General features: G+C 46.5%; 1 protein-coding gene across 2 annotated transcripts in view; it reads right to left on the reverse strand.

Moving 5' to 3' along the window:
* Card11 (caspase recruitment domain family member 11) overlaps nt 1-13,677 on the reverse strand; it is a 125,918-nt gene that overhangs the window by 39,959 nt on the left and 72,282 nt on the right. The window contains exons 1-4 of one of the 2 annotated variants that reach the window (XM_021186840.1): nt 11,776-11,780; nt 5,795-5,796; nt 4,872-4,877; nt 1,110-1,324 (exon numbers count right to left, since the gene is read on the reverse strand). In XM_021186840.1, the coding sequence (XP_021042499.1) occupies nt 1,110-1,324; nt 4,872-4,876 (220 nt within the window). In that variant the 5' untranslated portion in view covers nt 4,877; nt 5,795-5,796; nt 11,776-11,780. Of the gene's footprint in view, nt 1-1,109; nt 1,325-4,871; nt 4,878-5,794; nt 5,797-11,775; nt 11,781-13,677 lie in introns of those variants that run through there. The other variant, XM_021186839.1, reaches the window with a different exon arrangement.

Raw genomic sequence — 13,677 nt, forward strand, 5'->3', positions numbered from 1 at the left:
TATCTGTATCTGTATCTGTATCTGTATCTGTATCTGTATCTGTATCTGTATCTGTATCTGTATCTGTATCTGTATCTGTATCTGTATCTGTATCTGCACCTGCACCTGCACCTGCACCTGCACCTGCACCTGCACCTGCACCTGCATCTGCATCTGCATCTACATCTACATTTACATCTACATCTATATCTGTAGCACTGGGATGTGGTACAGGTCTCACTGTTGTCTTTACTGTTGACAAGGTCAAAGGTGCCACTAATCAGTAGTGTGATCTGCCACCTGCTGACATTCATTGACATGAGGTGAAGCTAAATGTCATTGCAGGTTTGCAAAAGCAGAACATGTACCCAGCCCTTCAAGTTCACTGATTCCGAGTTCTGCACACACAAAGCTTAGACAGGGTGGGGAGTGGCCTACTATGATGCCCTTTGCTCCAGGTACTGTAACATTTCAACCCTGATGTGGAAAGGATCAGGGATGCTCAGGTGAGGACATGCCAAGGTTTGGGCATCATGAAGCTCAGGAGGTTCACAAGGGCCCATCCAGCGGTTTCAGAGGCAGTGACAACTGCTGTGGGGAGGACCCTTCAGCCTGTAAGTTGTACAGAGAGCTCCAGGGGTGCAGCCTTTAAGAGTCTGTCTCCCGTGCTGGGTTGGAGCTTTTGTGCCGAAGCTGTCAGAGTCATCTATGCTCCTGTGAGCGGCCGCTCACCCAGGCTCAGGTGAGGGCCCCGTTACCCAGGCTCCTGCCAGGAGACCTTCACACATACTACATGCAACCTCTCACCCATGCATGCTCCTTTAAGGAACTCTTCAACTCTGTTCTCGTGAGTAACACCATATGTTCTTAGGTAACTCCTCACACACCCTGATAAGTAACTCATTGGTTCCTTGAGATTTTGGTGGAGCTGTGTCATCAGTCTGGCAGTGGTGCCTAGCGCGGGGGTCGGGGTGGTGAGTAGATATTCATCCAAGCCTCATTCGGGAAAGGCAAGCAACACATCTGAGGACCCCAGAATAAAAGCCCTCTTCTGGAGGGAGATCGAGCCAATTGGAGGCATGCCCTTGACTGAGCATGTGTGGGTCACACTCTCCCCTTCCCTCCATTACCTGCACGGTTGATCTTGGACGGCAGCATGGGCGCATTGAGCACCTCGTCTTCATCTTGCTCATCGATGACCTTGCACTGGCGCAGGTAGGGGGTGAGCTTGGCGGGGTTGATGTAACGGCTCAGCATGTGCCGGTTGCATTCCACGTTATCCCACAGGGCCTCCTCTTCATCCTTCAGCGTCTCCATGTAGTCATCCATAGCTGGCCCTCCTCCTGTGAGGCATAAACCCCAACAAGGTTAATAAAAATGCTGCTATGAAACAACACTATAAAACGCTTGGGAGTGATGGCTGGCAAAGACCGCTGAAAAAAATAAACGTATAGCACAGAAAAGTGCATAGGACAGATTGCCTCTTATCCGAGGGAGAAGGGGATGGAGACATAAATACAAGTATAAATTTTCTTACACACTAAACACAAAACAATAGAAAGATGAGCTGTAACACGTTTTTAAAGGACAATTTATAGGGAGAGATGGAATGTCCTGTCATTGGGGTATATGCTCTTTCCATGCAGGTATTATCTTACTAAGAATATATCTTTCTCCAAACAATATTTATATAATACCATTTGCTTCTAAATTCTGCACAAATGATACTATCCTGTCTGTATCTCCTTCTATATTGCTTTTTTCCTTCTGCATTTTCTTTGAGGTTTATTTAGGTGGGTGCATAAAAGATTTATTTATTTATTTTATGAGGATACTGTAGCTATACAGATGGTTGTGAGCCATCATGTGGTTGCTGGGAATTGAACTTAGGACCTCTGCTTGCTCCGGCCTCGCTCACTCTAACCCAAAGATTTATTTATTTATTATATGTAAGTCCACTGTAGCTGTCTTCAGACACACCAGAAGAGGGCGTCAGATCTCATTACAGATGGTTGTGAGCCATCATGTGGTTGCTGGGAATTGAACTTAGGACCTCTGCTTGCTCCGGCCTCGCTCACTCTAACCCAAAGATTTATTTATTTATTATATGTAAGTCCACTGTAGCTGTCTTCAGACACACCAGAAGAGGGCGTCAGATCTCATTACAGATGGTTGTGAGCCATCATGTGGTTGCTGGAATTTGAACTCAGGACCTTTGGAAGAACAGTCAGTGTTCTTAACTGCCGAGCCATCTCTCCAGCCCCAGTTCATTTTTTAAAATGTAGTTTTAAGATGATACAACTCGAACACTATAAACTTGTTCATTTTAATTCAATGACTTAAGGGATTGTTTATTATTTATGCAGGTCTCCATGTATGCGTTTATGTACACCTTGCCTGTGCAAATGCTCATGAAGAACACAAGAGGGCGCCGGATCTTCTGAAATTGTAATTCTATATAGTTGTGAGTGTGAGCTGCTGATTTTGGTGCTCAGACTGAACCTGGGTCCTCTGCAAGAGCTTAGCTGCTGAGCCATGTCTCCAGCCTCAACAATCTTTAAACAACACTAAGTTGTTCATTTATCGTTATTATTTATAATGGTCCAATAATTTTAAGTACTTCTGTCTTGCCTAAAAGAAATCTCATACCTATGAGTGGTTACTCTTTCGAAGAAAATACATGGTCAGCTGGTTATTCAGGTGGGTGTGTGTGTGTGCGTATGCACAGGGTATGCACACATGCAGGTGTGTAGACATAGACACCTGTGTGCACAAATGGAAGGTAGAGAGCATCAGGCATCTTGATCATCTCTGTTTTACTCCTTCAAGACAGCATCTCTCATTGAACCTGGAATTAGGCTGACATCCATCAAACCTAGGCATTCCCCTGTCTCTGTCCCTATGCACTGGGGTTATAGGTGTGGTCATAGCCCCCGGCATTTTACATGAGAGGTAGAATTCAAGCTCAGGTCCTTACGCTGTACAGCAAGCAGTCTCCGCAGAACTATCTTCCCAGCCCCCTTAGCAGTCACTAGATCTTCAGAGTGTCCCATCTGCATCCACACATCTGCTTTCTGTCTGTGCACAGATTGTGGAGAGCTCCCCCCCCCCATGTTGTTCTCAAAGTTTGATCATTTTAAAGCAAGTATCAATCTGCCCTCCCTCCTCCTCTTTCTTCCTCCCTGGCTCCCCCTCCTCCCCATCCCTTTCTTTCAAAACAGTTTTCTTTATTGGGCTAGAATTCATATGCCATGTGATTCATCTTTTTAATGTGTACAGTTCAATGGTTTGCAAACTGTGTGTCTGTCACACAATCAATTGAAAACGTGTTCATTATTTTAAAAAGAAACCCAGCCATCCATTTCCCCCCCAACACCTACCAGCTCCTGGCAACAACTAATGTACTTCCTGTGCCCATGGCTTCCCTGTTTTGCTTCTGTGATTGTGATAAAATGCCCCGACAAGACAACAACTTAGGGGATAAAGGGTTTACACTAACTCCCGATTCCAGCTCACAGTCCATCATTGCGGGGAAGACAAAGCAGGGTGTTGGAGCAGCTGATTATATCACACACCCACAGTCAAGAGCAGAGAGAAATGAAGGTGTGCATTAGAGGGCTCAGCTCACTTTCTCTCCTCTAAGGCAGTTCAAAGCCTGAGCCCAGGGAATGGCTTTTTCTGAAACAGTGTAACTTTGTGTAGCCTTGCCTTTAGACCCGTCCACAGGCCAAGCTGATCTAGATAATCTTCAGCAAGACTCTTCCCAGGTGATACTGTGTTCAGTGATAATTTAAACTATCATCACACACAAACATGCCTTGACTCCCAGCATTCTGTGGCTCGGTTATTCTACACTGGCACGTCCTCCAAAACCTGTCCATCAAGACTGGGGAGTCAAGGAGCCTCCTCTGAGTTTGACCTTCAGAACCCACATAAAAACCTGGGCATAGTGGCTCACACTCGCAACCCCAGCTCTTAGGAGGCAAAGACAGTCGGTCCTTGAGGCTCACTGCACAGACAGCCTTGACTGCTAGGTGTGTTTCGGACCAGTGAGAGACCTTGTCTCAAAAAACTCAAGGTGTGCAGTATCTGAAAAAAAAATGGCAGCAGTTTTGCCCTATAAAACCAGGTACACCCACACAGGTGGCCACAAGCTCAGACTTGTCCTATACACACAGGTGCACCCCCACACAGGTGGACATACACTCAGACTTGTCCTATACACACAGGTGCACCCCCACACAGGTGGACATACACTCAGACTTGTCCTATACACACAGGTGCACCTCTCCACAGGTGGACACAAGCTCAGACTTGTCCTATACACACAGGTGCACCACCACACAGGTGGACACATGCTCAGACTTGTCCTATACACACAGGTGCACCCCCACACAGGTGGACACAAGCTCAGACTTGTCCTATACACACAGGTGCACCCCCACACAGGTGGACACAGGCTCATTGTCAAATGATTGCTCCTTGTGTTGGTTTCACAGTTTAGTTCTTCATGCATTGATGTATTGTTGAGCTCATTCTGCCTTCTTGAGTCATTTGATGGACAGTGCTGCCCAGGACTTGATAACTGGGATTTTGTGGGGATACGTGCTTTTTATTCTCTGAATAGATACAGAGAACTGGAAATTGGAGGCTGGATGGAAAATACTGTGTATGTGTGTGAGACGTATGTGAGCATGTGTGGGTATACACACCCATGCACACATGTGGAGGCCAGAGGAGGATGTTTGGGGTCCTGTCCTATCACTACTCTCTCTATTTATTTGAGACAGGGTCTCTCACTGACCCTGGAGGTAGGCTGGTGGTGAGCCAGCCCCAGTGACCTTGTTGTCCTATACTCCACAGCACAGCCATGCTTGGTATTCTATTTGCATGGCATGCTGAAAATGTGAACTTCGGGAATGTGAAAACATCGGTCTTATAGCAGATACTCTTACCCTCTGAGGCATCTCCTCAGACCCAGGAAAGAGGGTGCTACATTTTGAGGACCCGCTACAGTGTACTGCAAAGCAAGGGACACAGTTTCCCATTGGAGCAAGTGATGCCTCAGGACCCTGACCACTCCCTGACCCCTCCACATTCTCTGGCCAATGCCAGCTCTCCTCTGTCTTCTCTGTGATACCTGATCCCTGCTTGTGAAATGGTATCTCACTGTGGTTTTGCTCTGCATTTTCCTATGACTAATGGTGCAGAGTGCCTGTTCGTATGCACGTTGGCTACTTGTGTCGAGGAGTATCTGTTCAGAGCCTTCACCCAATTGCAGGGCTTCCTCAGGAATCTTGCATGCAAGACTGCATGTCATCAGATCTCCTTGCAACTGTCTATAGACAATGCTTCTTGCACACACTCTTAATTCTTTTGTAAAGTTCCATTTGTGTGCATGTGTGTATGTGTGTAGGTGGATGAGTGTGTGCCAGAGCACACACGTGGAGGTCAGAGGACAACTTGGGAGAGCTGGTCTCTTTCCACCATGTAGGTCCCTGAGATTGAACTCAGGTAGACAGGTATGGTGGCACCTGCCTTTACCTGCTGAGCCATTTCTCTGGCCCATAACCTTTAAATTTAGATGTCATCCAATTTGTTGACTGTTCTCACCTCAGCATTCATAAAACACCCGCTGTTTAACACAGTGGGTCTCAACTTTCCTAATGCTTTCCTCAACTCTTTAATATGGTGACCCACAACCATAAAATTAGTTCATTGTTTCTTCATAAGTGTAATTTTTCTATTTTGTGGATTATGGTGTAAATACCTGATATGCAGGATATCTATGTGACCCTAATCTCAAAGGGGTCACGACTCACAGGTTAAGAAACACTGGTCTAAAAGCAAAGCAACGAAGACTTACATTTTTCTTGTTACAGTTTTGTTTAAGCTTTTAAATCAAGGCTTATGATTCATTTCATTAAATTGTGTTTGTGGTGTGATTTAGGCATCTGATTCTGCTGCCATGATAAAATACCCGGAGAAAATGAACTTAAGGGAGAAAAGGATTTGTTCTGGCTCACAGTTGGAGGGGGTCACTGCCTCATAGTGTGGAAGTCATGATGGCAGGAACAGGGACCAGCTGGTCACATCACCTTCACAGTCAGGAAGCAAAGAATGAACAGGAAGTGCGGCCAGACTATAAAGCCTTGAAACTCACCTCCAGTTACCCACTTCCTCTGTCAAGGCTGTACTTCCTAAATGTTCTATAGCTCCTTCCCAAACAGCACCACCTGCTGCACCCAAGTGTTTAAACCCATGAGGCAATGGGGGACATTTCATTGCCAATTCATATAAAGGTACAAGTGTGTCCTCCTCCTCCTCCTCCTCCCCCTCCCCCTCCCCCTCCTCCTCCTCCTCCCCCTCCCCCTCCTCCTCTTCCTCCTGCCTCTGCCTCCCAGCTTCCCTAGTGCTGTTATAGATGTGCCCCATTGTGCCTGGCTTTTTACCTGTGTGATGGGAATTGACATCTCTCCAGGCCTTTTCCTGACATTTCTGCAAAGCAAAGCCAGCTGGTATTCTGACAGTGAACCCACTCAACTCGAAGAGCAACTGAGGGCTGGTGCTGTCCAACGAGAGGGAGTCTCCTGGTCCACATGCATACCTTTCCTTGTAGCTACGTTCTAGAATCTTTCAGCAATGGTTTAGTGTGTGTGCCACAGGTTGAATGTCAAGTGTCACCCAAAGGTCTGTCACTAGGGACACAGGATATAAAGGGAATATGAAAAATCTCTCCCTCTTTCCTCGACCGCTCCCCTCCCTCTCTTTCTCTCTCTCTGTCCTCTCCTATCTTGACATTCTCTTTCACCATGATGTGCTGTCCTCACCAGAGGCCAAAACCAGAGCATCCCCGATCTTGGTCTCTGGAGAGTGCGACCTGTTTTTAACCTCCTAAGCATCATGTATCCGGGAATGTACAATGTCAGAAAGCTCACTAATACAGCGAGTAAATCTTGCATTTCTTCTGATAAATTTATTCCTACATGGTTTTTGTTATTTCAATGATTATAAATGGGCTTTACTTCTTTACATTCATTTGAGGAATGTTCATGGATAGTGTACAAATACACAATTGATTTTCACGTGTTGATTTTAAATCCTTAATTTTATTTAGTAATGTTTCACAGTTTTCAGGGAATGTGCCAGCGTGGGTGTTGCCGGCTACTCAGAAGTCAGTGTGTAAAGACATGGTCCTTAGAGTGGTACACCTGGGGTGAGAGAGTCTGGCCTTTGGGAAGCCTGCGTAATTTGAAATTATTTATTAGTTTCAATAGTTCCTTAGTGTGTGTGTGTGGGTCTTATGTGTAAGATCATGTCAGCTCAGAGACTTTATTTCTTCTGTCTTTTCAATTTGGGTACATTTGTGTGTGTGTGTGTGTGTGTGTGTGTGTGTGTGTGCGTGCACTAATGGATATGGTTTTGTGGAACCCAGAGCTTTGAGCTTTCTATGTAAAAACTCTGCCACTAAGCCATGTCCCAGCCCCTCACTGGGGGATTCTAGGCAGGGGCTCTACCACTGAGCCACACCCCAGCCCCTCACCGGGGGATTCTAGGCAGGGGCTCTACCACTGAGCCACACCCCAGCCCCTCACNGNGGGATTCTAGGCAGGGGCTCTACCACTGAGCCACACCCCAGCCCCTCACCGNGGGATTCTAGGCAGGGGCTCTACCACTGAGCCACACCCCAGCCCCTCACTGGGGGATTCTAGGCAGGGGCTCTACCACTGAGCCACACCCCAGCCCCTCACTGGGCAAATACTTAGCTGCTGTGGAGTCCAAGCCCTCGCTAGGAGGTTCTGGACTGGCACTCCACCACTGGGCTTTTCCTCACCAGCTCTTTTGTCGTTTCTTTCTCCTTTATACCTAATTGCTCTGCATAGCTCCTCAGTGTGCAGAAGTAGAGAGAATGAACACTCTTTCTTTGTTCCTGATCTTAGAGGAAACCCCCCCAGTCCTTACCACTGGACATGATTTTGTCTGTCTGTCTGTCTGTCTGTCTGTCTGTCTGTGTGCCTACCTCTATCTCTTTCCCTCTCCCTCTAATAGTTGTCATTTATTAGGCCCAGGAAGTTCCCTCACATTCCTGGCTTGCTGACCACTGCTGTCATGAATGGCTCATCAATTCTGATTTTGTTAAATCAGACTTTCCTGCATCTATTGAGATGATCATGTGGCTTTTAAGATTCTATCAACGTGGTGTGTTCCATGAACTGATTTTTAGATGCTAATTAAACCTTCCACCCCAAGGATGAATCCAATTTACACACACACACAACACACACACACACACACACACACACACAACTTGACTCAATTTTCTCGGTGTAAGATAAAACAGATTTTGCATCTGTATTTATAAGAGTTATTCATCCGTGATTTTCTTTAATTGTAATGCCAGGTTCTGAGTTCAGCGTCATTCCAGCCTGATAGGAATGACCTGGGAAATATTCTTTCCCATCCGACGTTTTGGAGGAGGTTTTGGAGAATTAATGTTAAATTTTCTCTTGCTTAGTCAAGCTTACAACTAGAGGCATTTGATCACACGCTTCTCCCTGTGTGTTGAGATCACATGCATGTGTTTGTGCATGTGTGTTTGTATATGTAGAAGCCATAGGTCAGCCTTAGGTGGTGTTCCTCACGTGTCATCCTCCTTATTTTGAGACAGGGTCTCTCACTGGCTCAGGACTTTCTGATAGAAAGCAGGAGAAGCCGCCCTGTCATCCTCCCAGCTCTGTGGTTATAGGAGTGTGTCGCCACACCAGGTTTTTAAAAACAGTGGCTTCTGGGTGTGAGACTCAGATCCTCCTCACACAGGCGTGCCAAGCACTGTGCAGACAGAGCCATCTCTCCAGACCCGTGGGCGTTTTGATGGGATCACTGTTCTTACTCGTTATGGGTCAGTTTATATGCTCTGGTCTTTTCTTTTTCTCTTCTTTTGAGCTAGTTTTGGTTGTCTGTATCATTACAGGAATTTGTCTCCCTAACACTGTCCTGTTTATTGGCGATAGTTGCTTATGGTTCTGACCACAATCCTTTTTTAACTCTGTAAAGTCAGCCACAATACCTCTTCTGTTAGTGATTCTAGGAATCCGAGCCATCTTCATTTTTTCCTCATCAGTGTAGGTAAAGAGACATCAAGAGAGCCATTCCAAGGGCTGATGGGATGGCTTAGGGGATAAAGTGTTTACTGCACAAGCATGAGGTCCTGAGTTTGAGCCTCAGAACCTACTAAAAATCAGAGGTGTGGCTGTAATCTCAGTGCTGGGTAGGTGGAGACAGGAAGATCTCTAGGGTTGAATCAGTGAGCTCCAGGTTCTGTGAGAGGAGTCAGTGTCTCAAAGGAGGCAGATGACATCTCCGAGGATAACTGAAGTTGTCCTACACATGCACCTGAAAACCATTGTTTGGCACACACACACACACACACACACACACACACACACACACTCCAAGTCCTGACTCCTGGCTTTCCTGGCTTTCTCTGTACTAATTCTATCTCAGATCTATTCACCTCAGCCCTTGTCTTCATCATTTCTTGGGATTTTCTTCCCTTCAAGTATAGGCATTCAGAGCTATGATTCTCCCTCAGAGCTCTGCTTTGGCTTCACCCCACATTTTCTTGGGTGCTGTGTTTTCATGGATGCAACCATCTTCCTGTGTGGTTTCCTACTCAACCCATTCATCATTCAGAAATGTGCCCTTCATTTTCTCTGTATCTGTGATAAGTTAACAAAGCCCTGGGAGGTTGATTTTTATTGTCTGCTCTCAGCCTCATCCTCTCTGAGAGCCACTGCCCTGACACCTTGGTTAATGCCAAATAGACCCTCCTGGTCATCCTTAGGCTTAAGTAGGATGTCACCCACCAGTTTCCAGGCACTGAGTTTTGTATATGTGGCCAAGGGGAGGCTGTGTGTGTGTGTGTGTGTGTGTATCTGTGCATGTGTGTATATATGCATGTGTGTGTGTATGTGTGCATGTTTGTGTGTGTGTGTGTGTGTGTGTGTGTGTGTGTGTGTGTGTGTGTGCGCGCGCGCGTAGGGAACCAGACCAGAAGATGGCATTGGAATAATTGTGCAGCCTCCAGCTGGGCCATGAGGAGGCAGAAGCACAGGGATGTTGCAGCTTTGGGGGTAGAGAAGGGGTGAGTGAGCAGAGGACGGTCATTGCAATGAGGCCTCAGGGAGACATGAGGCTCCATGAGACATGGAGCCTGGGGTTTCCCTATGAGCCTCAGGCAAGCCTGGTTTCTGGTCATTGTGCTCAGTGTCTGGTACTTGCTGGAGGTCTTCCCTAGCCTCCTTATTAAACTGACAACAACTTCACACCACAAACTTTAAAATTTTATTTTGTGTTTATGTATGTGTTTGTGTCTCTAATGAGAGTGTATATGTATTTGCATATATCTGTACATGTATGTGCAGGAATGTGTATGTGTAAGTCCATAGATGTCAGGTGCCTTCCTGTACTGCTCCCTACCATATATACATTTATATTATATATTACATAATACATAATATATACTGCACATTATATATTATATTTATTATACATTATATACCATACACTATATTATGTGTTATATAATATACAATATATTAATGTTATATATAATATAAAACATATCATATATCATATTATATATGTTATATATTATATATCCATATTCTGAACCCAAAGCTTGCCCAGCCTGCCCCTGGAATCCCTTGACTCTGTGTTCTAAGTGCTAGGATTACGAACGGGCCGCCATACCTATCTAACATTTATATTCAGGTCGTCATGGTTATGCACCGAGTGATTTAGCTGCTGAGACATCTCCCAAGACACTCTTTTGACCTTAGGAGGCTTGCAGAGCAGTTCTCTACAGTCATCCAATTGTGTGGTTGAACACTGCAACATTTTGCTTCTATGTAACAGAAACCTGGCCGGCCTCTCCACCCTTCCCTGCACTCAGGTTCTGTGACGCGGGATTTAGCAGTCAATACAACTTTAGAGTCACCTGGGAAGAGAGTCTTTTTTATTTTTTCAATTATATATTTATTTTATGTATGTGAGTACACTGCAGCTGTCTTCAGACACACCATAGGAGGGCATCAGACCCCATTACAGATGGTTGTGAGCCACTGTGTGGTTGCTGAGAATTGAACTCGGGTTCTCTGGAAGAGCAATCAGTGCTTTTAACTGCTGAGCCATCTCTCCAGCCCAGGAAGAGTCGTAAGGAAGGACTGTCTAGGTCAGGTTGGCCTGTAAACGCGCCATGAGGAAATGTTTTCTTGTCTGGACTGATTAAAGTGGACTGTACTATTCCCTGGGTTGAGGCCCTGGACTGTATATTAACCGAGAAAATGAGCTGAGTACTAAGCATTCAGCACTCACTGTTCTGTGTCTTGACTGCAGACGTGACATAATTAGCTGCCTCTGGTTCCTGCCTTGACTTCCCCACTGTGGTGGACTGCAGCCTGGAACTAGCTAAAACAACCCTTTTCTACTGTAAGTTGCCCTTTGTCTGGGTACTTAGTTACAGCAAAAGAGAGAAACCAGGACACCGACTTAAATAATCCTGAAGTCGTATCCCCGCCCCCCACTCCACTCTGGGCCCATTCATCTCTAAGATGGTGGTGCCTTGTTGCCCTGCACCTCTGTGATGTACAGCCCAAATCCCTGAACTGCAAATGCGTGACTCTGTGTGAAGACCCACTCAGCAGACTGGCAAGCCAGGTGCTGAGAGCGTACATCGTGGGGGTTGAGTAGAAGAGTCTAGGAAGCATGGCTTCCTGCCCTTCAGGGACACAGCACGGGGTGCTCACTGCCGCAGAGACGCGACCTGAGGTGCCCCATGCATGGGAGGGTGGACTGTGGTAAAACCTTCGTACTTAAGCTGACATGATGGGGGATCCCCAGCCTCAGAGGCAAGGTTGTCACAGGCCTGTGGTGTCACGGGAACTCAAGATGTCACAGTAGTACAGTGAGGTCCACAGGAGGGGAATCACAAAACCTACAGAAGTGGCTCAGTGTGCCAAGCATCATGTCTGAACCTTCACAGAAATCACTTCATTTAAACTGAGCCTGGAGTTTCGTGTCTGAGATCCCAGATATTCAGAAATTTGAGGCAGAAAAAACACGAATAAAAGGCCTGCTTGGGCTATCCAATTAGCTCAGTGTGAGCCTGGGAACTTAGAGAAATCATACTTCAAAATAAAAAATTTAAAAGGGTTTGAGGGTGTGGCTTAGTGGTAGAACCCCTGCCTAGAATCCCCCCAGTGAGGGGCTGGGGCGTGGCTCAGTGGTAGAGCACCTACAGTACCGTAACATGTATGAGGTCACATGTTTCATCCTCAATTACCTCCCCCCCCCCATAGGAAAAAACCAATGCCGCTCCTCCTGAGAAGAGGCAGGCATATGTGATCCCGGAAGGGTATCCAGGAGCCATCACTGATGCAGCTCCAGACCACAGTTGGTGACACATAAAGTGTGTAAATGTTTTTTTTGTCTACTATGCAGATTATGAGTATGTTTTTAGTGCCCCACATAGTTCACAGACAAGGCAGCGTAGTCCAAAAGAATCCAACATCACAGACTCAATTTCAAGTCTCGTTTCCCCTCTAAGCACTGCAACCTAGTCTGACCCATCCTCTTCACTTGGGACCACCCGGTGGTGTATGTCAAGTTTCTCTGAATGCAGCCTGCCTTTACATCTCCCTCGGACACACGGAGACTCTTGATTTTCACAGCCTGCAGGGATGAAGGGTTTGTGTCTAACCTGTTTGAGTCCTGGCTCTGTTGAGTGTCACCCTGTACCACAGTGCTCTCTGTGTAAAGAGCCAGACACAAGGTTCAAGCCTCCCCACTGAGCCCCCATGGGATGAGTACTTCTTATGTTTTACCAAGGAGGCACATCTTAGGAAGAGTATATTCTCACACAAACCTCATCACAGCTGCCGGCTCCCACCAGTCTCTCTCTGTCTCTCTGTCTCTGTCTCTGTCTCTCTCCCCTCCCTCCCTCCCTTCTCTTCCTCCCCCCTCTCTTTACCCTCTCTCTTCCTTTTTCGAGACAGGGTTTCTCTGTGTAGCCCTGGCTGTCCTGGAACTCACTCTGTAGACCAGGCTGACCTTGAACTCAGAGATCCACCTGCCTCTGTCTCTCAAGTGCTGAATCAGCATGTGCCACCGCAGCCTGTCACCAGCCTCTTACTTTCACATGTAGCACATCACGTAACACAAGGGATACACTATCATGCCAGTTTTCTCAGTGGTATAATAAACATTCAAATACTGCTCACAGCCAGGCCTGGTGGCTCACTTGTTATCTTAGCACCTGGGAGGCTGAGACGGGAGAAGCTCAAATATGACGCTAGCCTGGGCTGCACAGTAAGATGCTGTCCTTAAAGCACATCTTGGGAACTGGGGAGATGGGAGTCAGTAAAGTGCTTGCCTTTCAAACATGAAGACCCGAGTGGAGATCCCCAGAATTACATTAAAAAATTACACCATGTAATCCTGTTGACGGGAGGCAGAGACAGGAGGGTCCCTGCAAGCTTAAGCCTAGCCTAAAGGGTGAAGCTCCAGGCCAGCAAGAATGGCATCTCAAAGAAGAGATGGGAAGTGACGGAGGACCAATACCTGAGGTTACATGCATGTGCACACACATGCAGTGACACACACACACACACACACACACACACACACACACACACACAC

The sequence above is a fragment of the Mus pahari genome, chromosome 23 (assembly GCF_900095145.1).
Source record: "Mus pahari chromosome 23, PAHARI_EIJ_v1.1, whole genome shotgun sequence".
NCBI lineage: Eukaryota > Metazoa > Chordata > Mammalia > Rodentia > Muridae > Mus > Mus pahari.